The sequence below is a fragment of the Heloderma suspectum genome, chromosome 4 (assembly GCF_057233095.1).
Source record: "Heloderma suspectum isolate Gila_16-S chromosome 4, 16-S_ref, whole genome shotgun sequence".
Lineage (NCBI taxonomy): Eukaryota > Metazoa > Chordata > Lepidosauria > Squamata > Helodermatidae > Heloderma > Heloderma suspectum.
In genome coordinates this window covers 185,662,313-185,689,255 of record NC_139461.1, presented here as the reverse complement: position 1 = coordinate 185,689,255, position 26,943 = coordinate 185,662,313, and the positions used below count along the sequence as shown (strand labels likewise).

The 26,943-nt window shown below is 45.4% G+C and overlaps 1 protein-coding gene across 1 annotated transcript in view; it reads right to left on the bottom strand.

The window, feature by feature from the left end:
- Window positions 1–4,747: 4,747 nt before the first annotated feature.
- CRB1 (crumbs cell polarity complex component 1) overlaps window positions 4,748–26,943 on the bottom strand; it is a 161,580-nt gene continuing 139,384 nt past the window's right edge. The window contains exon 12 of the mRNA XM_084851626.1: window positions 4,748–4,963. Coding sequence (XP_084707752.1) covers window positions 4,748–4,963 — 216 coding nt within the window. The remainder of the gene's footprint in view (window positions 4,964–26,943) is intronic.

The following is a 26,943-nucleotide window of genomic DNA, read 5'->3' as shown; positions in this document are numbered from 1 at the left end:
TAGCTCACTGACCACACCGTCAGATCTATCCCCGATATTATTATCCTTCTTATACAGATCTTCCACATATTCTTGCCACCTTTTCTTGATCTCTTCTGCTTCTGTTAGGTCCTTGCCATCTTTGTTTTTGATCATACCCATTTTTGCCTGGAGTTTACCTCCGATGTTTCTAATTTTCTGGAAGAGGTCTCTTGTCCTTCCTATTCTATTATCTTCTTCCGCTTCCGCGCATTACTTGTTTAAAAATAATTCCTTACCTCTTCTGGCTAACCTCTGGAATGTTGCATTTAATTGGGCATCTCTCCCCCGATCACTGTTGCCTTTTGCTTCTTTCTTGGGCGACTTCCAGTGTCTCGGTGATATTAATCACCGGTAGCGGAAGCAAACTCCATTTTATTCCTGTCAGGATGGTGCTATGATTTACGTGAGCTTAAAATGCAGAATTGCACATGCTCAGAGGTGCTGAACCCATTTTGGGGATAGGAGTCAGCACTTTGGATAGCTCCTTTAGAGTTCTGACTGAATCCTGGATTCACTGCCACCAGCCTCCACTGCTCTCTACCACAGAGCTACTTCCCATTTGTGAAAAATTCTGGACACAGATGGCCACTGTGTTGGATTCAGGTCTGTGGACCCCCAAAATCCACAGCAGGTTCCACTCAAGTGGAACACAGCATTTGTACCAAATTCAGTTTTGGACAGAACTCTGAGTGGGATGCGGGAGGGGCAGGGAAGAGATAATTTCCAAATGACTCATTTGCAAATTTTGTGCAGTTCCTACTTGGCTTGGCAATGTTTTTGCCTTTGTTCAGCATTGTTGCGCATTGTTCTCCTTCCGGTGCCAGGTGAAGACCTTTTTATTCTCTCAGTATCGTAGCACTTTAGCTTCCTAATCTTTTAGCTCTTGTGTTTTAAACCTGTATTTTAAATCTCTTCACTGCTGCTAGGTTTTATTCTGGTCATACTGTTATTTTGTGGTTTTAAGCTTTCATATTTTATATTGTTTTTTGCTGCACTCTGTGGTTTTAATGTTTGTGAACTGCCAGACAGCGTTGGCTGTTGGGCGGTATAGAAATGAATAAAATAAAATAAATAAAAGAAGAAAGAATCGGCACAGGTGTGGCATGGACTGAAGAGGGTTTAGACTGGAACCCCACACTGTAATCTCTGTTTTATAGTAATACATGCCAGTGGAAATTGCACTTTTAGTGAAACTACAGGCGACATTTGAAAGGTCACATACACTATTGAAGAGAAGAAAATGCTGGACTTTGAATCCTACCACCATGAGCATAAAAAACAGATGAAGGCTCAGGTAGGTTTATTATGATCAAAAGGATGATTTAGAATCACAATTTTGGACCCGTCAGCCTTGCTGCCATTTGACAATATTGGATGAATTACAGGTGTATGGAATTGTTTTGCCAAACAAGTTGGAGACGGGGCTGAAAATTACAGTCTAATAAAACCATTAATGAAAAACCACAGTGGTGGAGCAAAGTCAAACTGTAACCCCAAGCATTCAAATGCAGTCTGCTTTTAGCCACAATTGGTTGCAATCCTAAGCATATTTGTTTCAAAGATAATCTCATAGAAATAAACAGGGCTTACAAGAAAACATCCTTGGGGAAGTGTAGGCATCATCAGCTGACCCCACTGAAAAGCATAGAGAAGATATGGACGTTTTGTCTGTTCTGTTAGATCTGCAATGGCCAATTCACACGAGCCAGTCATCACTTGATGTTGCTACCAGGTGGTGAACATGCATTTGTGAACCAGCCCTTAATTGGATCCATTTATCTAGGGCTGTGCACAGCCCCCTGACCCACTCTGGAGGATACCTCAGAGATCCTGAATTGGTCCCGACCCACCTCGGCCTGCTCCGGAGCCAGGCTGGCCTACTTCAGGCTCCAGATCCGAAGCAAGATCTGGAGACCTGAAGCTCCCCCCTGCCCCGCTTCTTACCTGGGCCTGTCAATACTGTCCGCAGCCATCAGCCTCTGCAAAGGAGTCACCATTTTGAAAGAAAATGGCAACTCCCTCCAAGATGGCAATGGCTGCGGGCACTCTGCAGGGGCCCAGGTAAGGAGCGGGTTTGCGGATTAAACATAATCCGCAAACAGGTAAGTCACTTTCGTACATCCCTATCCAAGACAGGGGTGGGCATATGGCCCCTGCTGCCCCTTGCTGGCACATTGCCAAAATTTGCTGTAGCAAAACCCGCAGTGGTTTGCTGCCAAATTTCGGACATCAACATTCAATGGCAAATCACCATTTTTCTTGCCGCTGCCACTGCAAATTTGGTGGTACAGCAGTGACAGGAGTACAGCCTGTGCGGGGGAGGGGACAGAAGCGCCCCCCTGAAACCCCCGAAGTTGTCCACCCCTGTTCTAAGACAACATGGTGGAACAGAAGGTGAAATGAACACACCAAAGAGAAGAGGGTTGACGATCTGAAACGTTTATTTTGCTGCATGAAGAGCTTTTCCCCATAATATTAATTTAGTCCCGGATTAAAGAATTAAAGTCAATGTACTGCTGAGTAGGGATGTCAGAGAATTTCTCCACGAATCTCGGTGAGGCCGAATGCCGAAATTGGTGGGGAAATTCTCCGACACCCCTCGCCCCCCCCGGGATGGGACTTACCTCGTGGGAATGTCCCTCTGGGCGGCGGGTCCCCGCGGCGGTGCGGCGGCGGCCAGTTTTCCGACTGGCTGCCGCCACCGCCATTTCCAAGTAAAGTAAAAAAAATAAAAAAAGTGATAGGCTACGTAAAGATTTACGTAGCCTATCACGGCTAGATTTTCAAAGTCAGCCATGATAGGCTACGTAAATCTTTACGTAGCCTATCACTTCTTTTTTTTTTTACTCTTTTTTTTCTTTCGCGGCCGGGGAGACGGGGCGCTCCCCCCCGGCCAGAATTTCAGCGGGGAGGGGCGGGACGCCTTCCCACCTGCCAAGAATTTCGGGGGGAGAAACGGAGCACCTCCCCCCCCTGAAAAAAGCTGCGGGACCAGGTAAGGGACTTTCGTCCATCCCTACTGCTGAGAAAGATATCTGCTTCTAAAATCTCTTGAGATGTACAGCAATGATTGAATGGCGGACAGATTACACAGACTTATGTGAGTGATTTTTATCATCTTCAGCAATAGTGGTGAACACTGCAATGGCAGACAAAAAAATGGGGGGGGGGAGAACCGGCAAAAATAAGGGGAACACAAATAGCGTAGCGGGCACTATTTGAGTCCCTTTTTGATTCGCCGTTTTAGCCTACGTAAATATTTATGTAGGCTAAAACGGCGAATCAAAAAGGGACGCAAATAGCACCCACTATGCTATTTGCATTCCCCTTTATTTTTGCCATCATAGTCTACTTAAATATTTACGTAGACTAAGACGGCCAAAAATAAGGAACACAAATGGCGGCAGCCATAGCCGCTGCCATTTGCGTACGCGGTTTTTTTTTTTTACCCAGAGCCCTCCGCGGCCAGAAATCTGGCTGCGGAGGGCTCTGGCCTGGGCCTGGCCGGCTGGTCCGCAGAGCCTCCACAGAGCACAGCCGGCCATCGAGGATTCCGGGGGGGGGAGGAATGGATCGCCTCCCCCCTGTCGAGGATTCCAGGGGGAGGGACGGAAAGCCTCCCCCCCCATAAATATAACCCGCGAACAGGTAAGTCTCTTTCGTACATCCCTATCCAAGACAGGGGTGGGCATATGGCCCCTGCTGCCCCCTGCTGGCACATTGCCAAAATTTGCTGTAGCAAAACCCGCAGTGGTTTGCTGCCAAATTTTGGACATCAACATTCAATGGCAAATCACCATTTTTCTTGCTGCTGCCACTGCAAATTTGGTGGTACAGCAGTGACAGGAGTACAGCCTGTGCGGGGGAGGGGGCAGAAGCGCCCCCCTGAAACCCCCGAAGTTGTCCACCCCTGTTCTAAGACAACATGGTGGAACAGAAGGTGAAATGAACACACCAAAGAGAAGAGGGTTGACAATCTGAAACGTTTATTTTGCTGCATGAAGAGTTTTCCCCCATAATATTAATTTAGTCCCTGATTAAAGAATTAAAGTCAATGTACTGCTGAGAAAGATATCTGCTTCTAAAATCTCTTGAGATGTACAGCAATGATTGAATGGCAGACAGATTACATAGACTTATGTGAGTGATTTGTATTGTCTTCAGCAATGGTGGTGAACACTGCAATGGCAGACAAAAAAATGGGGGGGGGGAGAGAACCAAAGAAAGTTGTGGCTTCGATTGAACTTGAAATGTAGGCACTTAACACCTATACCAGGAGTCACTGAAGTCTTAATAGTCTACAGTTGATTATACTAAAGCTACAATTTCCAGTGCAATAAATAAGAATTTCCAGAAAGTGAGAAGTGACAACCATTCACTTCGATCATTAATGCTTTTTAGAAATGAGATCCAGACAAGTCTGTGTAGGCCCACAAAGTGCTTCCACGCTGCTGAAAGGAAAAACTGCAGACACACCCCACAGCTGTTGTGTGTGCGCATGCGGTAGAGTGGTCCTCTGAGTTTCAGGAGATCCAGAGCAGAAAGGGAAAGTTGAAGAGCCCCCATACACATGTGGAACACTGGGCATGGTGCTTTGGATATTGGCCAATGTTTCTGAGTTAAATGGCAGACGTCATCATGGGTCTATGGAAAGATCCTTCCAAGGTATCCAGAACAACCATTCCTGCTGGATGTTTCCGAGGAAGAGGTACGGCAATAGTTCCTGCTATATCAGCCTTTCCATGGGGGGAGGTTGCACTATGTCCCACATTTCGACTCGGGATCCCTCTTTCTCCTGGCGGCTGGGGCTGTAAGTCCCCTGGGTGGCACGTTTGTTGGCAGTTACAATGGAAACTGTGCCTGCCAGAAGGAAGATCAGTAACAAGGCCAGTGTTACTGAGCCAATGGAGGTGAATATATTGGAGGCCAGGTCAGTTGTCAACTGAAAGGATAGAAAGAATGCACAATATGACTGGCATCAAAGGAGAAAAGGAACATACACAGGAATTACCATGAAAGGAAATGATCTAACACAAACAATGTATATTTAAAGGTACACACAACAAGAAAAGTCTGCATTGTCTATGTTTAAAAGGCATGGTCTACAGCTATGTGCTGACAAATTTTCAGTGTAAAAAAATTGTTCTGACTGTTGGGTGGACATATGGTCAGAATACTTTGTACAGTGAAAAAGTCATATTTTCCAAAGTACAAGATCACGTATTAAGAAATAAAGAAAAACTGTTCCCCAGTAGTCGGCACCTAAAGATTTGGTTACAGGTGTTAATTTTTATTAACATGGCACTTAAGGCTGATTGGCCCCAAGACAAACATTTGTGATGAGGCTATTTGCAATTTGAAAGTGGTTATTATATACAATTAAGGATATAAATAACTTCAAATATCTCACACAACCAGAGGCTCACATGTATGTGAGTTTTCGCATTCACTTCATCCCGATATACACTTACCATTTGTGGCAAATAACTTCCAGGTTTTGTCCAATATAAGCACATTCACCCTGCTCTCTCTCTCTCTCTCTCTGTGTATGTGTGTGTGTAAAACCATACAGGATGAATGGATCTATTATATTTTTAATCCACGGTATATAAAAACACTGGGAAATGTTCACAGCATGATCACCGATGAAACCAGTAAAATTAAAAATATTTCCCAAACATCTCTCTCCTCCAATTAGCTGTGGTGAGGACTGGAAACTAGAATTTTAAGAGTCAGGGAAACTGTTTTAAATATGGTCTTTCTCTGGTCCTATGTGTATCAGAAACCACAGAAATGACCAGAAGTGCCATGAGAAAACATGGCCATTGTGGACAGCATCACCCTGGGAGGGTTTTGATCATCCGGCCAGATTTTGCTTTCTGTTTTTTTATTTGTATTACTAGTGACAACTGAACTGTCAGAGATGGAACATGTGCTTGGGGCAGAGCTTTCAAATCCCAAATGTTTAAAAACAAACAAAAGAACCCAGCAGGTCAAAATCTCAAAAAACCCCAAATCAACTAGCATCACTTCTGGAAGATTAAAAAACCAAACTTGACTACCTGTGTGGAACTATCATTGAGATACTGATTCCTACAAATATGCTTTGAGTAAAAGCTCAGAATTATTTGGGCTTAACATCTATGGAAATGACCAGTAGATTAGTATTTCCTTTTCCCTGTAAGAGAATGGCAGTGTCACAGGAGAAACATTAAACAGATCCTTGGAGGGTGTTTTAGTTATGGGTTTTTAAAACAAAAACATGTAAAATAGAAGAAATGTAAACTTTCCTCAAGGCATCTCTTCAGGGAATTCATGATCAGCAGAGATTACAATTTCCCTCTGCCCTTATAATTGCCCTCTGCCTGAGATAATGAAATAGATTATGATTATAATTAGAAAACACATTAAATATTTTCTCTAGCGATCTAACCTCCTTTAGGTAACAGTCTCACCGAGGTTTATAAAGAATGGCACATGTCACTCTACCATGGTGTCCAGGAGCCTGGCTCCTCATCCTCAGGGCACAAGGCTCCCGAGTTAACAGATCAGGGAGAGGGCTCAGTTACAGATGGGTGTCACGAGATTCCCACCTCCTTCAGGGTTAGTTCTCCAGGAAGGCCCCAGGGACCAGGTCCCCTGTATCCAGAGAAAGTCTCATTGCTGTGCTTGAATTCTGAGGACTCTAGCCATGAAGATACCACCATGTTGCAGCCACTTTTGTGTTGTCACAATCTGAAGCTGCTGAAACAGTTCTGGCCACTTTAAAGGAGAAGGCCTTGTTGAATAAGAAGGTAGGGCTAACTAGTCTAAAGGAAGCCAAAACCATACTTAAGGCTCAGTCATAATCTGCTGCTTGTTGGAGCAACATACAGCAACCTTGTCTGGCTTTCAGCCCCAGCATCACTCGGAACTCTCCATGGTGCTATTCTGTTTCCTGTCTTCTGGGAAACCAGACTCCTGCTTGGTCAGAATCCACTGAACCTGACTTGCACCAAGGCCATACCTCTGATGGAGGAGCTCCTTAGGAGAGAAGGAACAGCTCTCAAAGACAGAAAGCATCGAGGAACAGCTAAAGAGATTCGGGAGAGCCTGAGCCCTCAGGTGAGATGGCCATGGGTCCATCCCCACAAGAGGAACGGAACTCCTTTCTGAGATAGAGGTGGAGAAGCCCCAAAGAGTGTCATCGTCTCAAGAGATAGGCCAGTAGGACTCCTATGAGAAGGAGCGCTCCTCAAGAGTAATGGCCTCCTCATGAGCAATGCCTCCTCACAAGTAGGAGTTTTGCCAGAGGGCCTGTGATGAACTGCAGCTGAGCCCTTGCTGAGTCTCTGGAAGCTCTGGCTATATCAGCTCTCAGTTGGAATGTGAGAGCTGCTGGAAACAGCATCTTATTATCCCCCCAGTGCCCTGTGTCCTTGACCTTGCTTCATGACTAATCCAATCCTCTGTGCTGCTGACCTCTGGAACCCTGCTTGACTCTGCTCTTTGGACTTCATTTCTATTGGACTGCTTCCCTTGGCCATGCTTCAGACCCTTCTCTTGGAACTCTCCGTCTGGACCGATCTCTCTGTACTTGACCTTTTGCATGTTGACTGACTTGCCATTGGATTTGCCTCTTATTGATCTGTCTAGCTCAGTCTTATCTCTTGTGACTGAGAAAGGTTCTTCAGGGTCTCAGGCAGAGTACTTTCCCATCACCTGCTACTTAGATATCTTTAAACGGATTGAGCCTGGGACCTCCTGTATGCAAAGCATGTGCTCTACCACTGAGCTGCTGTGGGCCCTCCCCTTACATGGGTGCAAATGCCCTTGAACTATGTGATGTGAAGATGTTTGTTACAGGAACAGTTCTTCTTCACCTGCAGCCTCACCGAAGGAAGGCAGAGCCTTCTTCCGAAATGAAGTGCAGATGTAGAATTTGTATTCTTGAAAATGAGAAATAATGGTGATTGCTTGTACTAAAAAAAAAAAAAAGCACTTTGAAATATCCCCAAAGAAGTGGAAACAACTTCATAAAACAGAAGCAATATGATAATAGCAATGATGAAACCCTAATCAAAAGCTTATTTTTTAAAAGAGGAGTATTGAATGCCAGGCAGGCCATGAAAAATGGCTGCATTTTGTTTGGGATAAAGGATAATTTCTTGATTCCTGAACTAGGATGATTTCAGAACCTTCTCATAACAGAAAAACAACCAAGTAAAAACTAGCACCCATGCAAGATCTAAAGAGCATTAACTCTGTTTTTTTAAAAAGGAAAAGAATAAAAAGCCTGGGAGAATAAAAATATGACAGCATAGGCACAGGTGAGCCTCTTTGGGGAGGGTGGTCCACCATTGGAGTGCCACCACTGCAAAGGCCCTCTCCTTGTAGCCCCCCCCCCCAACCTACAGGAAGAGACATGGAGGCTGGTGGCTGATTTCAGTGGGGTTGTGAATTCATGCTGGGCTTCAGTGAGAACCAGCCAGAACTCTAAAGCAGGTAGGTTCAAGATGCTGAACCTAGTTTGGGGATAGGATTCAGCACCTTGGATAGCTCCACTAGAGTTCTGCCTGGTTCTGACTGAAACCCAGAATGGATTTACAGCCCCTCCAAAATCAGAGGATTCCCACACTCCACTGGGAAGAGATGAACATTCAGGTAGCCTGGCCCCAAGAAGTTCAGGGCTTCGAAGGTTAGTACCAGCACTTTGAATTGGGACTGGAAATGGACTGCAAGCCAGTGCAGATCATGAGAACTGGCACAATATGACTTTATAAGCCAGTCCCTGTTAACAATCTCACTGCCCTGTTTTTGACCCATTCACACCTAGGGATCCTTCAGGTTACTTGAAAATTCTGTTTACTTGACAGAACATGATTTTAACCGCCATTCTAGCAAAATATGGGCTGGTTGGCCAGTTCAGATGTTAGGAAGACCAAAATGTGAATCTCTTTCCTCAGTCACTGAGTAACTTAGCTAGGCCAACCCTTCTGGGATTGCATGCCATGCTTCCAGCAGGCTTCCAGCATGGCCCTACATTTGAAAAGAGGTCTTGCCAGAGTCATCCTTTGTGACCGTTCATTCTCTGATCCAATCTCACGGCGATCTTTTCCCCCCAGTGCCCTTTCCTGTTGCACTTGGGTGCTCAAGTTAGCCGTAAAAAGCAGTGGTCGTGTGTTTCCATCCCAGCTGCCTGGCTCTTACGGCAATGCCTGTGCAGGTTGCCTGGCCAGCCATGGGCTGACCATAAAACTGCCAGAAGGCTCATCAGTCTAGTCCCATCAGGATCAACTATTGCTTGGCCAATTGATAGCTAAGCAATTAATTAATATACATTAATTATCTGAGAAAAAGGTGTTTTTTTTAAGGTGGTGGTGGTGACAAGGAGGCTGTTACCTGCTCCTATGCAGTAGGATCTACTAATCACAATATTTATGCCCTGGACAGCATCTGGAAACACAGTGGATGAACGTGAGCTGGTCCCTGAACTGAAAAGTGATGCACAGAGCCATATATTTTAGAAACAAAATAGACTTGCTAATCAAACAGATGGTGTCAGTCAAACATTTGTCCTGCTCTAGAAGGGTTTCACTTATCTTGTGCCTTCACTTATCCTACCCTAGATGGGGCTCCACTCCCACTGAAGAATCAAATACAATCTGGGGGTGCTTTTAGACCTGACACTGTGCCTGAATGCTCAGATGACATCTGTGGCTCGGGGCATCTTTTACAGCATCAGCTGGTTTGCCATCTGTGACTCTACTTGGATAAAATGTATCTGGCCTTAGTTACCCGTGCTCTAGTTACGTCAACTGGACTATTGAAATGTGCTGCATAGACCTTTCGGAAACTGCACTTGGTACAAAACTCAGCCCCCACAATGCCATAGGAGCAAGGTGGTTAGAACATATCATCTAATCCTACGCCAAGGATATTGGTTGCCAATTTGTTTCCTGGCTCAGTTGGAAGTACTGGTATTAAGCCCTATACAGCCCAGGACAAGGTCATTTTCACCCATATGCCCCTGCCCAACCCTTTAGATTGATGTAGTGGGTCCTGCTCCCATTGGTAGGTACCAGGGTCAGGACCTTTTCAGTGGTGGCACTGCAGCTGTGGAACTCTCTCCCAAGGGATATCCAACAAAATCCCTCTTCTCCTAATTTTAGGCACTGGTTGAAAACCATTTTATGCCAGAAGGCATTTGATAATTGATTCTTCTAAGTCATTGTTGTTGTTTTTAAAAAAGACCATCTGTTTTTCATAGAATCATAGAATAGTAGGGTTGGAAGGGGCCTATAAGATGGTCGAGTCCAACCCCAATGGTCTTTTAACAGGTTGCATGGCTGCTGTGTTTCGATTTGATATATTTTAGTGTGGTTTTTATTATGATACCTTAGAAGTGTAAGCTGCTTTGGGGAACTGATGCTAAATGCAGGATGTATGTAACATAAAAACAAATATCCAGATGTTCTGGGCTACAAACCCCATAAGCCCCAGCCAGCATGGCCAATGGTCAGGGACTGTGGGAATTGTAATCCAAAACATCTGGAGGGTGCCAGGTTGGCTACTCGATACTCCATCAGACTATTGGTCCATCTACTCCAGTACTTCCAGCCAACCTGGTGCCCTCCAGATCAATGGACTCCCAGTACTCCTGACCATTAGCCATACTGACTGGAGCTGATGGGAGTTGAAGACCAAAATGTCTGGAGGGCACCCAGTTGGAGAAGACTGGTCCGGTCTAGCTGGCAACAGCTTTCTGAGGTTTAGGGCAGAGGTCTTTCCCAGCCTGAGCCATCTTTAGCTGGAGATTTAGCTGGTTTTTAGAGACTGAACATGCATATGAAGCATATGTGCTACCACAGAGCTATGACGATGTTGTTACCTGAGGCTAAACTGGCATCAGCCTGATCAGTGTGTGGATGGGGAAATGCTCAGGAGCTGCTCTGAGTTTCTCAAAGGAAGAACTAGGACAATATGTCCCTCTGATTATTCATATTGTGCACCAGAAGCACCCAGATGGTGACTTCCTCCCATGGCTTGTAGATCGCTTATTTCAGCTGCAGCCACTGGTTATATGAGTAATTGTTCGCCAGTGGGGGCCTGGTCTTCACAACGGGCCACGCAATAACTGTTGGACTATCAGGCTTCTGAGTCTACAGCAATGCCAAGGCACCAGATGGTACGCAATATGGGATCAAGCCAAACACTCCTCAAATTACAGGAGGCACTCGGAGGTCTTTGGGTCAGGCTTGAAGACTTTCTCTCAGTTTATATCATGAAAGTTTAGACCTCATAATACCCTTACTTGTCACCGCATATTTTCCGCCTTTATTAGGCCACCCCTGCCATTGGGCAGCGTTGCCCCCAAACCTTCCCCTAAAGTAAATTGGGAAGTGAATGTGAGGGTTCTTCTCCAGGCAAAACATTGGGTAAATTTGGAGGGAAGCCTAAGGAGGTTTGATTGATCTTACACAAATTCTACAGGGGGTTCCACACATCTCTAAACATTTTGCTAAACAATGTGGAGGTTCCTCCTCAGGCAAAAACAAAGGAAGACAAACAATTTTACTTCTAGTTTCATTTTTAATTTTAGTTAGAATGTTAGCTCCGGGTGGGGTGGGGATTCCACACACACTTATTCTCAGACTTGCATCCATGTGACCTGGGTGTATATTCACGCTCAGCCATGGTGTTCAGTGAATGCATTTGGGCAATTCACTCTTTCTTAGTGTACCCCTATTTGTAGTATGTGGCCCTGATTTCCTTCGAGGATGACCCTGATACAGATGTGAGCTAAATAAATAAAACATATATGCAATATTTGTAAGTGACCTTTTCCCATGGTGTTCCTCCCACTTGTAACACGAAGGGGCTGTTCTGTGGAAGCGTAATAGAACACAGGCAGGGTGTCTGTTCACTTTACATTCTTTGTTTTCATTTTTTTATGATGAAATCAGTGATGTGTCCTGCGCAAAACTGCCCACTCAGCCATGAAGCTCATTTGGTAACTTGCAGCCAGCTGCTACCTCTCAGACTAACTTAGCTCACAGGGGTGTTGTGAGGATAAAATGGCAGTGGTGGTGGGGTACCGAACTGCACCATCTTGTCAGTGGTGAAGTTACATAATTTTAGCCTCTGGACTTAATGGTCGGGGGGGGGGGGTCTTCTTACACAGCCTGCTCTTTAAATGACAATCTGTATTATTTTACTTACTTCAACATGCGGTAATCTGGCCTTCCTGCCTTTGGGAGCCCTTCTCCTCATTCTAATGAGTGGGACCCTGGACCTCTGCCCCCGAGTCCTAGCCTAATGACACCACTGGCTTGAGCTCCTTGGAAAAAGGTTGGATATCAGTGTAATAAATATAATCATCATATTGTTCTGTAACTCTACTGGGATGATCATTTTACAGATGTCACAAATTAGCCTGGACTTTTGAATATCCTTAGACAGAATTGTAGACAAGCTAGTGTAGCATTGTGGTTAAAGCTGTGAACTAAGAGCCAGAAGATTACTGGCTCAAATATCACCTCAGTCACCCATGAATTCACTATGCGGCCTTCTGGATGCCATTGTTTCCTCAGCTTTAGCCCCTACCCCTATGGGGCTAAACATGGGATCAGTGCTACTGATCTACCTTATAGGGTGGTTGGAAAGACTACCAAGATAACGTATATAAAGTGGTTTAACACTTTAAAAGCACCATGCTATCATCATGAAGTTGCACTTCCAAAATCTGTTCACTGAAAGTAAAAGTGGGATGAGTCTAAATGCCAAACCCAGGAATTCTTATTTCAAGCCATGCCGACTTTCTGAAGAACAATGTTCTATCTCCAATCTAATTTAAGGCTGGTTTTTATTGTGAGCCTGGTTTTTATTGTGAGCCTGGTTTATTTGTGCTAGGGATGGCAGAGAATTCCGCCACGGAGCTTGGTGAGGCCGAATGCCAGTGCATTCGGCACCCTGAAATCTGTGGCGGAACGGCCTGCCCCCCCCGCCCCCCCCGCGGATCCCCCCCGGGACGAGACTTACCTGGGGCAGATCTTCTGGGCGGCGGTGGCTTTGGCGGTGGTGGCGGCAGCTGGTCTTCCGACCGGCTGCCGCCACCGCCATTTGCAGTCTTGTCTGGGTTTTTTTTTTACAAGATGTGATAGGCTATGTAAAGACTTACATAGCCTATCACGTCTGGCTTTAAAAAACAATGCATATGCAAATGGCGGCGGCTATGGTCGCCGCCATTTGCGTTCCTTATTTTTGGCCGTCTTAGTCTACGTAAATATTTACATAGACTAAGACGGCGAAAATAAGGGGAACGCAAATAGCGTAGTGGACACTATTTGCGTTCCCCCTTATTTTTGCCATCTTAGTCTACGTAAATATTTACGTAGACTAAGACAGCCAAAAATAAGGAATGCAAATGGCGGCGGCTGTAGCTGCCGCCATTTGCGTACGCACGTTTTTTGTTTTAAGCCAGACGTGATAGGCTACATAAGTCTTTACGTAGCCTATCACGGCTGACTACAGGGATGCAAACGGCAGCAGCTACGGCCGCCGCCATTTGCGTCCCTGCTAGCCAGCGGCCGGATGTCCGGCTGCTGGCGGAGCCAGCTGGTGGCTCTGTGGAATCCCCACGGAGCGGATTCGGCCAGCGAGGATTCCGGGGGGAGGGACGGAGTGCCTCCCCCCCCCAGCGGAACCCGGCGGAGCCAGGTAAGAGGAGTTTCATACATCCCTAATTTGTGCACCGTGTGGAGACAGTGACCGAGGTAGCTGCTCAGGAGTTGATGTTGAAGGGGACTATTGTGGCAATAGATGAGACGGCGTGGTGATCTTTAATGGCGATCGCTCACCCCCTATCCAGACAATGGCAGCAGAGTTTGGGGTATGGTTTCCTAGCAGTGGGTGCATTTTGTGGTGGCCTGGATCAGTCTGACTGAGGAGCTGGACTTTGTAAGAGAAAACAGGCCCATGGACTGCAGCTAGCGTTGGTATTTGTGCACTGAAATATTTTTTTTTTTTAATGTTTCAAATGTGCACACCTGTGCTGTGGCACACTGCAACTCTCATAGGGTTGTATCCAATGTTAGTCCTACGTAAAGTAGAGCCATTGAAATGAATGGGACTTAAGTTAGACTGACATTGGATATAACTCATTGGATGCAACCTTTAGTTTGACAGACTTACGGTGCAATCCTACACATGTCTACTCAGAAGTAAGACCCACTGAGTGCAGTGGGGCTTACTCCCAGGTAAATATGTTTAGGATTGCAGCCTTAGTAGGTGTGGTTTGACAGGAAGCAGTAGCCATGCCCCTTACAACAAAGGCTAAGCCCTACTGGTGGTGCCACCATGATTATGGAACTTCCTAGAAAGGGAGGGCCATCCCTCCAAGAACTTTCCTATATGAGGCATTTATTGTGCAGTCATGATTCCTTACAGTTGTTTATGGGTTCTTTAGATGATGTTGTGATCCTCCAGTTTCACTTCTGTTTTTTAAGAGAACTTTCCTGTGGTATTTTTAGAGTGGGGAAAATGGCATTTTATTTCTGAAAGCGAAAGAAATACTTGTGTATTTGTGCTATTCTGCTATAGCACAGTGCCACCTAGAGGTTATGTGGCAGAAAAGCAGGAAAGGACAAACTCTTTGTGTAGAACTTGAATCTCAATTCTGCAACAAAACTGAAAGTAGATACAGTGGATTAATAGCCTTGTATAGAAAAGCTCTCAAGTCCCCTTTATCTGTCAAGAAATGTATTCAGGCTTTTTTCTATTCAGGAGAGATTTTTGAATGCTGAGTTAGAGTGAGGCCTTATCAATGTGAATCTACTGGCTGAAATGTTATGGGGTTGGATCCAGGTTTAAGCTGTATCAACTGTGCTGGCGGCAGTGGACTCCCCTGCACCTTGCTTTCCCACTGCAACCCCCCCCCCCCGCCTCCTGAAAATGCTACACAGAATGTAGGCAAAGTAGTTGGTGAAACCTTCATGGCAGGCATCTCTCTTACTATAAGCTTGTAAAAAGTGCGTAACTCACTCTATGGCCCACTTCAGATGTACAGTATATATCTTGATGTATTAAGCAGAGATATGCACTAGCCTTTTGCTTTATTTTATTCATTCCATTTATACCCCACCTTTCTTCCCCTGTGGAACTCCAGGTGGCTACATGTGGTTCCCAGGTGGTCTCCCCTCCAAGCACTGACCAGACCCAGACCTGCTTAGTTTCAGCAAGGTGGCTGCCTCCTGTGCCTTCAGACTATGACCTGTGCTTGCGCTCTCCTTCCTTGTGATCCCCCTTTTCCCTTCTCTGTGTGCCATAATTCAATATTTCCTGGGTTCATTAACTGTTCCCCATTTCATCCAAACTGGGAAACTGCAGCTTACCGGGCTTAGATTAAACCTGGATTTTAAACCACAGTTTGAAGTTGGTTTAAGATCCTGGCGTATTCCAATTCTGCTAATTGTAGTTCCCCAGTTTGGACATTAATGGGAAACTATGGTTAATTAGCCCTGCGTGGTGAGGAGGGATGAGGAAGGGCCAGGATGAAGCATAAAAGCACCAGGCTTGTGCATATCTCAGCTTACTAAGCTGTGATATGTATGTCTGAACCAGACCTCTATCATGGAAATAGGATGGATGACAAGACCAAATGCTTATAAACATAGACATTAAGTACTTTTTCACTGTGCATCCGAGGTAGCTTCCCCAGTGCCATTTAATCAATGTGTCACTAGCAGAGACAAATGTCTTGATTCCTCCCTCCTCCAACATCTTTGGACAGCCAAGGTACAACACACATTTCCTCTCCCAGTCTTTCCAATTCATCGGTTCTTGGATAAGTACGCGTGCATGTGCACGTGCGCGCACGCTCACACATAGTACGAGACATTTCTCAAACTAGCTCAGAAACCTGCCCTTTCCTCAGAAAACTGCCAAAACAATTCTGATCCACTACCTACTATTAGCATGAATCAGCGATTAGCAAAATAGCTCTTCTGATGTTTCATGCTGTCAGACAGCAAGTCAACAACTCTTCCATGTGGGTGCAACACGCACATTGCAGCCATCGTCAGCTTCCAACTCTAAATATAGTGAAAAGCCGGTGCCCTGTTGGCCTTGAGTATAACACACGACCCCCCACTATGTTACTACTATCTGAGAAATAGATCACTGTGACTTTGTTAGCAAGCCTCTGCATATATTATTCCTCTGAGTAGTTCTTTGGAAGAAGGCTGATATGGGCTCAGGGATAGGCCAACTCATTTTGGCTTTGAGGAAACAGGGAAATTATGTTTTTATATGAACCTTGTGTTCTTGTTGTTGACAAACTGGTTATCACTGGCTGGATCATTTATCCTGAATCTGATTCAAAATGAATCTGAGCCTCCTAGATGATGATTGTTCAATCATGGCCATGTGGCATTGTCTTGGCATGCTTCACGGGATGGGATACCCTTTAACAGGGGTGTTGAACTATATCTGGCCCACCTGGGCCCCCGATCTGGCCCTCCAAGGCTTCCCAGATGGTAGAAGTGGAGCTAGAGTGTGCATGGACATTGGAAGGGGTTGCACGGTGGCATGCCTGAAATACACACCCTCTCCAGTTATTCCAATTACACATCTTTTCACCTCCTCTGTGTAACTGACCTGCAGCTTAAACATTCTGTTAAGGGCGCAATCCTATACATGTTTAGACAGAAAAAAAAGTCCTACAACATGGCTGGCTGGGGAATGCTGGGAGTTGGATGACTTTTTCTGTCTAAACCTGCATAGAATTGAGCCTTACTAGAAGGTTTAAACTGCAGCTCAGAACCTTCCCTGCCGGGACAGCTGGTTTGGGGAAAATGGAACCAGCACACTGGCCTGCACAAGACACATCTACCCTCCATTCAGAAGGTCCAACTAGATGGGACTTCCAGCATGTTTTTGAATCAGGTGCTTGTGACTGGCCACTAAAAGCAGCCACGGACCTTCAACCTGGATTGGGACTGGAACCATTTCCTGTTGCGCTGCTTTCCCACTGAACATCCTGCCACCCCTGTTGCTACTTGCCATGGTTTAAAAAAATAACATTAAACACAGAGATTGCACCTGATTAAAAAAAGAAACCATGAAGTCCCATCTTTAGCTTCTAGAGGTTTGCTGGAGTGGTCTAAATCCTGCAACATTTTACTGCATGTTGCTGTACCAGAGGCAGTGAGCCTATGCACACCAGTTGCTGAGGAACATGGGTGGGAGGGTGCTGTGGCGTTCATGCCCTGCTTGTGGGTTCCTGGTAGACAGCTGGTTGGCCACTGTGTGAACAGAATGCTGGACTGGGTGGACCCTTGGTCTGATCCAGCAAGGCTCTTGTTATGTTCTTATGTCTATATACTAACAGGGCCAGCGTCGACACTCAGCATCCTTGGGCAGTTACTGGGTCCTGGTGCCCTGGCTGGCAGGCCAGCTGCCGAGCCTGTCCTGGGCTCCTCTTTTTAAACATAAAATAAAATGAAATTCTGTCCTGCCACTCCAAGCAGTGCCAGACAGCTAAGTCTAGTCACCATTTTAATTTCCCATGATTTCCAAGAGCAACAGTACCTCAGGGGCATTGTGGGAAATTAAAATGGTAGCTAGACCCAGCAACTAGGTGCTCTGCTCCGGCTGTCCAGTGCCACCAGGTAAGACTGCCAGGCCCTGCTGATGGTGGAGACGACCTTCACAGGGTATTTAGCCCAGGGTCTGCTCAAATGAGGGGGAAGGGGCCAGGGGGGGGAGGCACCGAGGATACACAGGATCCTGAAGACTCCAAGTTCCCATCCCTTCCCCACAACTTCACTAGACATGCTCAAAAGTGCATATAGTGAGAAAAGAAACCAAAAGGAGGATGGAGAGGCAAAGATGGCCTCCGCCACTCCTTCTGCTCTGCCGGACGTCTCCTGGCAGAACACTGGATATTCAGAGCGTTCCTATGCTTCATAAAGCATAGGGCTGCTCTTTTCTATCCCACCGTTCTGCCAAAAAAGTGGTGCTCGAGGCAGCTAACAATAAAATCTGGATTAGAAACCAAATCTTAATTAAAACATAGCATAAAAAGAAATAAAACACAATTTAAAAACAACAACAAAGCATTTAACCAATTTCACCTTTGTGGACCTGATCAACCCTTAAGTGTCAAAGGCTATTTACAAGGCCCTTGTTTTCTTCCCCTCACTATGAATATTTTAATGGCAATTGAAATTTCTTCCTTGGTCTTTTTCCTTCAAATGTAAAGGAGGCTTATATGTTTAATTCCTTTGCAAGGTGTACTTATAGGGGGCATTGCATATGACCAGTATGTGGTCATTTAGGGCAGGCCAGGGATCATTCTTTGCTCCTAACTTGAGATCAGGTTCATAGATTCGGAAAACGTGGCCTTACAGAAGGATTGTGCTGTATACAATCCCCCCCCCCCGTGTTGCTTGCACTCCCCAGTGGATAATCCTTTCTAATGTAAATAAAGCTTAGAAGATCCCCATCAGCTTCTCCTGGTACCTCCGCTTCATACTCCTGTGGGAATGTTGCGTAAAGGCGGAGAGGGAGGGGAATGAAACCTGAGGGACTTGATTTCAGCAAAAATATTCCAAGACATTGAAATGATCTGTTCCCATCCATCTCATTATCTGTAATTGCCCTCAAACCAATGGAGCCCTCTTCCCTTTTAACTAGGAGTCTGTGCTTTCTATTTTTCTCTCAACAGAAGCAGGGGAGGCTTCCTTCAGACGTCCCCTTGTGGTTTTTGTTTCATACAAGGTGAATTTTGGTTCTGCGCAAATCCAAGTAAGAGCCTTTGGAAGAGGGACCTCAGCAGCCCAAATTACACTTGAAAGCAAATGAAGTTTCAAAAACTTCCCATGGAGTTTCTTTTCTCTTGTGCAATATTTAAAACTACAAATATTTTGGACCTTTGCCATTATAACAGCACACCAAAAGTGTTCTGAACTAGGACTGTGCAGGAAAGTCAGGACCTACATCAGATGAACTGGAAGATTTACTGTGGGGGTGGTTGCTGGTCTGTGTCCCTGCCTCATACCACTACTACCTTTTCAATTGATTGTTTCAACACTGTGCCAATAAACTGTTATATTGTAGTTTTAAGTTTTATATTTTATATTGTTTTACACTGCGCTTTGTGGTTTTGATTTTTGTGAACTGTCCAGAGAGTTTCAGCTATTGGGCGGTATATAAATGAAATAAATGAATAAACAAATAAATAATATTTTGAGTGCACAATAATGCTTATTTATTTATTTATTTATTTATACCTAGAAGTTTACAATCCTATGCAATCTTATGGTCTCTGGGAGGGTGTCCTAGGGGCCAGAGGATCACTTAGATCTCGCCCCCCAAGGGCAGATGGAGTGGTCTGCCCATGGAGGACCACTGGACCAGATCCCCATATCTGGTCTTGGAAACCCCCTCCCAGCCCCTGTGGAAATGTCCATACCCTTACTTTGCTGATGTCGAAGCTCCGACATCCGGAGAAGTAAAAGGGGTGGCGGATTGGGGGCATTGGCAGGCAGATCAGGGGGAGCTTTGGACCCATAGGATCCAAAGTCATCCCAGCCCCCAACATGGGGGAAAATTTACACCAGCCCAAGAGCTGCTGCAAATAGCCCCAAAGAGAGAAACAAAACAGGAAGTGAAAAACCAAACAAATGCTGCTCTCCCCCCAGCTTTTGCTCTGCTGGCATGAGCCCAGCAGGGCTTTGGACATGATGGGGTCATCCGCCTTTGGAGTTACTGCCTGAACCTCATTGGATGCTCTACCAGTATTCTACTCAAGGGCTTTACATAATTTTTCAGTTATCCTGTCCTTGTAACAACCATGCAAGAGAGGTCAGTATTTGCATCCCCACATCACACATAGGAGAAATGGACTGAAGCAAAACCATGCTTGCTTTCCTGAGGCCATCCTTCATGGCTGAGCTGAAATTTGAACTAGTGTCTTTGTGGCTTGAGCACCGTGCTATACCACACCTGTAATCATTCCATGAGCATCCACTAGAACAGGGATTAAGAACTTTGTTAGCGCCAAGGCAAGGCTATTTCTTTCTCTTGCCTGGGCATAACTAACAACTGCTAAGGAAAGTATGAAATGTGATACGAACCTAAAGCAACAACTTTACCCCTAAGGGGCCATGTCAAAATTATTAATCTGTATAATTAGGAAACATCCCCTAACACTCACATGCCAACAACATTTTTTTCTCATGATACAACTCCATAACAGTAATGTGTATGTATGTGCATGTACAATAATTCGAAATGAGGTTGTCGATGGATGTGGTACAAGCATGGTAGAAATTAGAGAGGTCTGATAGCATCATGAAGTGGTGGGGCTGGGGAGAGACTGAATCAATGAATGAGCTGCATGGAAACAGTAGATTTGTGAGTTCAGATCCAAGACTGAAATAGTGTATTTTGGCCTTGTTTGAAGCTGTGTACACAGCTCTGTTTGAATTAGACTTGAAGATAGCTGGTGTTCTGAACTAGGAACCAAGTCAGGATATTTGCTGGGGTGAAACTGCAAACAAATAAACAACAATGACAACAACAACCCCTAACACCCAGTAACTCAGTTTAGCAGATTGATGGTTGAGAAACCACAGCCAGCCCAGAAGGAATGCAGTTGTTGGGGTGATACCATCTGGACAATTAATATCCAGGTTTGATTCTCCCAGCAGTTATCAGCCACATATAATCAAGAAAGCCCCTCAGTGTACTGTTGTGTCATGTTCTCTGGCCTTGACCCTGCTCTGGCTCAGAGGAGGACTCAAGACATCGAGACGGCATTGTCCAGTGAGTCACTGGGCATCTCTATACCAGCCTAAAATCCTGCATTTAAAACAAGGCTTTCTGCTTCCATTTTAAATGCAGGATCACGACGACTCCCTTTTTCACATGCTTCCTTTCCCTCCGCCCATTTCCCCCTCCTTTTCCCAGTATCTGAGTCTTCCATTATCTTTCATTGATCTTGCTTCTCTTCTTGCCATTTTCCCTCTTTTCACGGAGGGAACTCAAGCGGAACACAATAGGGTAATTTGATAGCTCATTATCTGCGGTCTATTTAAAAGTGGAACAAAGGACATTTAGTGCAGGAGATGCCCTGGAGATTCATGGTGTCATGTAAAGAGCCCACAAACTTCCGTGAAGGAGCAATCTCAATCGCAGGATAAAAGCTCCATGTGAAGAAAGCCATTGTCTGCTCCAGGACTTTCCAGGCCACAGGAGGTGGCTTTACCAGATTCCTTGGACTCAGACCCCCCCCCCCCAGTCCTCACTACCATCATGCTGAAGGAGCCAGTGGCTGCGGAATCAGGCAATGGCCGTTTAAGAGACAGACAGTTCCTCAGAGTGTAGCAGCCATGTCGGGGGTCAGACTAAGTGGTCTCATGTTCTTGCTGAGCTAGCATAGTTTAGCAGGAACAGCAATGTAGAGACTTCCCCTGTCAGCAAGCCGAATTGCACAACATAGTCATAATTTTGCTTTTTGCTTATTGCAGACTGTATTCTTTTTCTTAACATAGAACGCCCTGTGACCCATTTCCTGTACCATAAACAACTGTACCAACTGTAAATCCGTAAGAGAAGGGGTGGGGGAGAAAGTCGCCTGTGTGTCACTTGTTAAGCAATGTGTTAATATGCCTCAGGGCTTCTGGCTCTTTAGAAGTGATTCCAGCCTTAAGCCCGTGCGTTAAATAAAGAAGTACGCATTTTCCTTCACTCCGTGGTCTCTCTGACTCTGATTCCTGCTACATAAATGGTGCCGTGACTCGGATGTGGCGGGCTCTGAGCTAGAGAGGTGGCAGTTGCCTGCTCTTTATCGCCGCACCGGGAGGGAGAGCTCGGCGCACGCCTCTCTTTCTTGGTGCCACCGACGTTTTTGTCGGGTAAACGGGAGGGAGCCTGCGCCGGGATCGCCCAAACGGCAGCGAGCAGCAAGAGAACCTTGGGAAGCGGAGGAAGGAACTTGAGCCCTGCCTGTATCGCAGCTGCAATTGAGTTGAAACCCACATTGGAAGCCTTCGGAAGTAAGGCAAGTATATGGAGTAAAAAGTGGGCCCCGCCTTTAGGGAGAAAGGCCACTGGGCAGAAAAAAAGAGGGCCCCACCTTATGAAGGAGGTCAGTGTTGGTATACGTATACAAAAAGAACCTACTCCTTGCGGGTAGAAGGGGGGCCTGATCACACCCCCGAGCAGGCGCCAGTACTCAGCATGGCCAGTACTCAGCAGGAAGCTGAGGAAGCTGGGGAAGCCGCTTTCCGTTCTAGTGAAAAGTGGGAAAAGTGGGTGGCAGGGACATATGAATGCAGTGGAGAGATTGATGATTGTGTGAGTGGCTACTGCAGTTTCTGACGCATACCGTTGACCGTCCGGGTGCCCAGGCCAGTAGCAAAGTGCGTGGTGTGAAATTCCTTTTGTGTTGGCCAGTGAGACCCCTTACTCACTGACCAATCCCCTTTCCCTCCTTGTGTCTGTCTTTATCTTAAGAGAGAGGCTATGGGAGGTGGGGGAAGCAAGACTTGCATCCCCTTGAGAGGTATGTTAAAAAAGAAAAATAAAAAGATTTTTTTTAAAAGATTCAGAATAGAGAGAGGAAACAGCAAAAAGCTCAAGGCCGAGCTGAAAGAAAAAAACAAAACAAGAACAAGAACAAGAACAAGATCTGAGGCTGTTAATCAGAGAAATGTTGCAAGACAGCCTGGCTTTTGACAAAGCGTGGGAGTGTGAGGCCGAAGAAGTAGCCGTTAGCCTAGTGCGCCGGGAGGGGAGCAGGAGAATTGCCCACAACGTTCTGAGTTGTGCAACATCATCACCTCGCCTAATTGAGATGAAATCCCTAAGAAATGGAAACTGAAAATGAAGACCTGGAAGATGAAGGCGCAAAATGGAATAAAGGTGAAAAATCAGCCCCCAGGGCACAGGCTAGACCCCTCTTCGAGTGGAAAGTGTGCCATAGGACGGTCCCAAGGCAGAATGAAGCGGAGAGACCATGATGAAGCTCTCTGTCAAGGTAGCCGTGTTTAGCTTTGAACTGTCCTAGAATTTCATAGAGCCTGTAGACCATCAGCTATATGATTTCTGAAGAGCGTAACTATTAAGCTTTTGCTGTGGGATTCCCTGCAATGAAGAAATCTCACTGATTTGAGTGTCCAGTGTTAAACTGCCTGAGTGTGTGTGCTGAAGAGACCGAGAAACCAGACAGCATGTTCCTGGCCAAGCCAAAATTACGCTACTACCATGCTCCTGGAAGCTGCAATAAACTGTGTAAGCTGGGAGACCCAACCTGATTGAGAAGAAGATATTGGAGTAACTGTCTTGAAAAACAGTGAAATCTGTGTAGCTAGCTGACTGACGCTGTCAGTGATGTTACAACTTTAAATTAAGACTGTTTTCCTGTTTGAGACCCCAGCAAAGAAAGCTAACCTGAGTTATTTGTTGCCCGTGCCAAAGCAAAGATTTGGCTGCCCTGTACCTCATCGTGTCCTGTTTTAAGCTTGGGATTTACAAATACAAACAAACTGGGAAGCTTGCCTTTGAAGTCCTGCAAATCACCCCACCGCCTCCCCGAAGAAGATTAATGGCTGCCTGAAAAAAATGCAAGTATAAGGCGATGCCCATCACCCCCACAGTGTCCTGAGTTTCGGCACTTTGCTTTCGTGTACCAGATTAAAGGAGAGAGAAAAAAGAGTAAGTTTTTAAAATGTCAAAGTCTGTATAAGGTTATCTCCATCAGCGTTCTCAGAGCCAGGGGGAGTCACACAACTCCCTAGCTGGTCTGGCCTTGGCAGGCAGAGAAGCTAGAAAAGATGTCTGTGAGAACCTGATGGAAGTAAAATAAAATTTACAGAGGAGTTGCCCAGGTTGAAGCGTCACGGCTAGAGAGCTGAGCTGTGCCGCTCTGTTTAGACAGAGGCCTTACTAAAAAGTTAAAGGCCCTTGTCTGTCAGAAGGGGTGTAGGGCCACACTTCCCCTTTTTTAAACTGATGCAAAAGTGGGGAGCCTTTGCTGGAAACATCTCATCTTCATTGCCCAGAGCCTTCTCTGTTTGGCTCCATCATCTGGGCTTTTTAGAGACACTCTGCACATGGACTAAAATTTTGAATTGTCAAAGACTTGCCATGGACAGTGCTGTGAAGCTTTTCATAAATTTGAACTCTCATTGCTGTAGACCGTGTGTCTGTGTTGGTAGTCAGCTCAGTGTACAGCAGGCTAAGTTTGATCTATAACTTTTAGATTTCCTTCTGCCAGAACTCATGCAGCATAGAGTTGCCGATGCAAAAATGGTGACCTAGAACTCTTTGCGTGTGTGAGTATGCCCATCCCTTGATTTTAATAGGCCCTGAGCATGCAGCCAGAAGAGCAGTATAATTGCTAGATCTGCTCCATCATGCCTTACCATGCAAAAAGTGTTTTCCATTCATTGTATTAAATTGCAAAAAAAAGTTTGTTGTGTATATTTTATGATTTCTTAGATATCATAAAATATATGTGATATTTGCAGATGTTTTTACTGTTAGTTGCAACTCCAAATGATACTGAGTGTGGTTCCCAATGGTTGACAAGAAGAAAAAGACAGAGAAATAGAAAAAGTGGCAGAGAAAGGAAAAAAAAGAAGAAAGAGGAGGCAAGAAGCAAAGAGAGAAAACATTTATAAAGAAAAAGCGTGGTCATCGTTGCCCCAGGGTAAATTGGAAGCAGCTGATTATGCCTAAAGCTTATTACCTGGTGATAAAGTAGCCACAATAATGTAATAGTTCTTTAAGATGAAAAAATGTAACTAGAAGGAGAAGAAGAGCCTATCCCAAATGTGTGTCATTGGGACTAGTGTAGGGCAGAAAAGTTTAAGTAAGTGAGTTTAACTTGCAAAAAGACAAGGCTGGTGCATAGAGCGGAAAGTTTTATATAAAAAGTTTGAAACATGATCTGCAATACAGGCAGATCAGCAAAAGAGAGAAAAAGCAAGAGAGGGAGAGAGATTTCTCTCTCCCAACACACAAGCGGGGCTAAAGCGCCTCACCCAGTATCAAACCCTGCTGTTAGAAGCCATGAGAGCAAGTATGAAAAAGTCAGTTAATATAACCAAAGTGTCTAAAGTGCTGCAAGGTGCCACCGAAGCCCCCAGAGCGTACTTGGAGCATCTTTTAAATGCCTATCGCCAGTATGCCCCCCTCGACCCAGAGGCCCAAGAAGATGTAGACGAAGAAATGAAAAAGACCCGGCAGAGGCAGAAGATTCTTAAGAAAAAAACAGTGTGCCCAGTGCGGACAAGATGGACATTGGTGGCGTGAATGCCCAAATGAAATGAATCAAATACACGAAAGAGAAAACCAAAGGGGCCAGAATGGGAGAGGGAGGAGACAGCTTAGTTAGCAACCAAACTGGAAAGCAGGGGTCTATAAAAATGTATAAAGAAGCCCCCTTCATTAAAGTGGCTAAAGCCAAAAGTCTTAAATAAGACAGACCGGGCCCCCTTAATCTCAGCCCCGGGAAGCCCCTAGTCACTGCCGCTGTGAGCGGCCATGACATTGACTTCATAATTGACACTGGAGCAGCATCAAGAGCAAGCAAACATTAGCCTTAAACAAGAAGTCCAAACACTGGGCAAAGTTCTTCAAGCCCAGTGTCGCTTTGTCTTAGAAAATAAGCCCCAATTCCCATTACAGAGATTCATTCTTTCCAACCAGGAGATGTATGGGTCAAAAAGTGGAAAAATGACCCTTTGACTCCCAGATGGAGAGGACCAAAAACTGTTATACTTTCCACCCCCACAGCTATGAAAGTAGCTGGAATTAAACCCTGGATACATTGGACACGAGTCAAGAGAGCAAAAGGGGGGGAATGGACTGTAAACAGACATCCTAAAAATCCTTTAAAAATCATTCTGAAAAGGCAGTAAGAAGACTCAGGCTAGACCTTACTGTGGGCACACCTGGAGACTGTCCACCCAGCATACGGTCAGACCTGCACCTGGAGAATTGAAAAAGGGGACTAGACCCTGCTGCAGCTAGCCAGGTGAATAGCTGCCCGGCGTACGGTCAGATCCCAAAGAAGATCAAACATGCGTGTTGTAGTGTTGCATTGTGTTTCCCTAATAAGATATGAAAAAGGGGGGCCTGCCCCTGGAGGAGGTAGTTTGTCCCAGCGATTCGCTGATAATTACTGGCTTCACTTAGCTAACATCACTGGGGTAAAGTATTTTTGTTTGCCAAAAGATATACCTGCAAACAAGCTTATTAGCACTTGTCTAATACCTGTCTGTAACCACCCTGAAAGAATTCAAAAAGATACCATGTTAAGAGTTTATAGTGTAAGTTTAACTTATTCCCAAAATGCTGATTGGGGCGTGGTTGCAAAGATCCTACCCCCTACAGAATTTACGCACCCCCATTGTTGCTGGAACAAATGCTACGTGTGCGCGAATGCTCAATTGTCAAAAATCTTCTGGAAAATGTAAAGCTATCCCTGGTCCCCCCCTTCCACTGTAATGAAATTCAAAATATATATTTTAATGAGGCCCACATACTTTTGCCTCATGGATAGTTTTGGACATGTGGTTCCCGCACTTGGTCATTTATTCCTGCCAACTTGTCCGATAACCAACCATGTTGCCTCAGTCGCCTAGTGCCATTCCTTCCCCCGTGGCCTAAAAAAATCCGTCAACGGCAGCCTCGAGCACTGCAACTGACTGAGAATTGTAATAGTCATGTGCAGCTATACTCTGACTCAGAAAAATTGGCCTTAGCGATGTCACTAGTTGGTGTTCCAGGTTTAGCCTTGGCTGATGGTCTGAAAATCAACCGGTTAGCGTGCAGCTTGGCCAAAAGTATAAATGCCACCTCACAAGCATTGTCATTATTAAATAAAGAAGTTGCATGATCTAAGAGGTGCGGTTCTAGAAAATAGAGCTG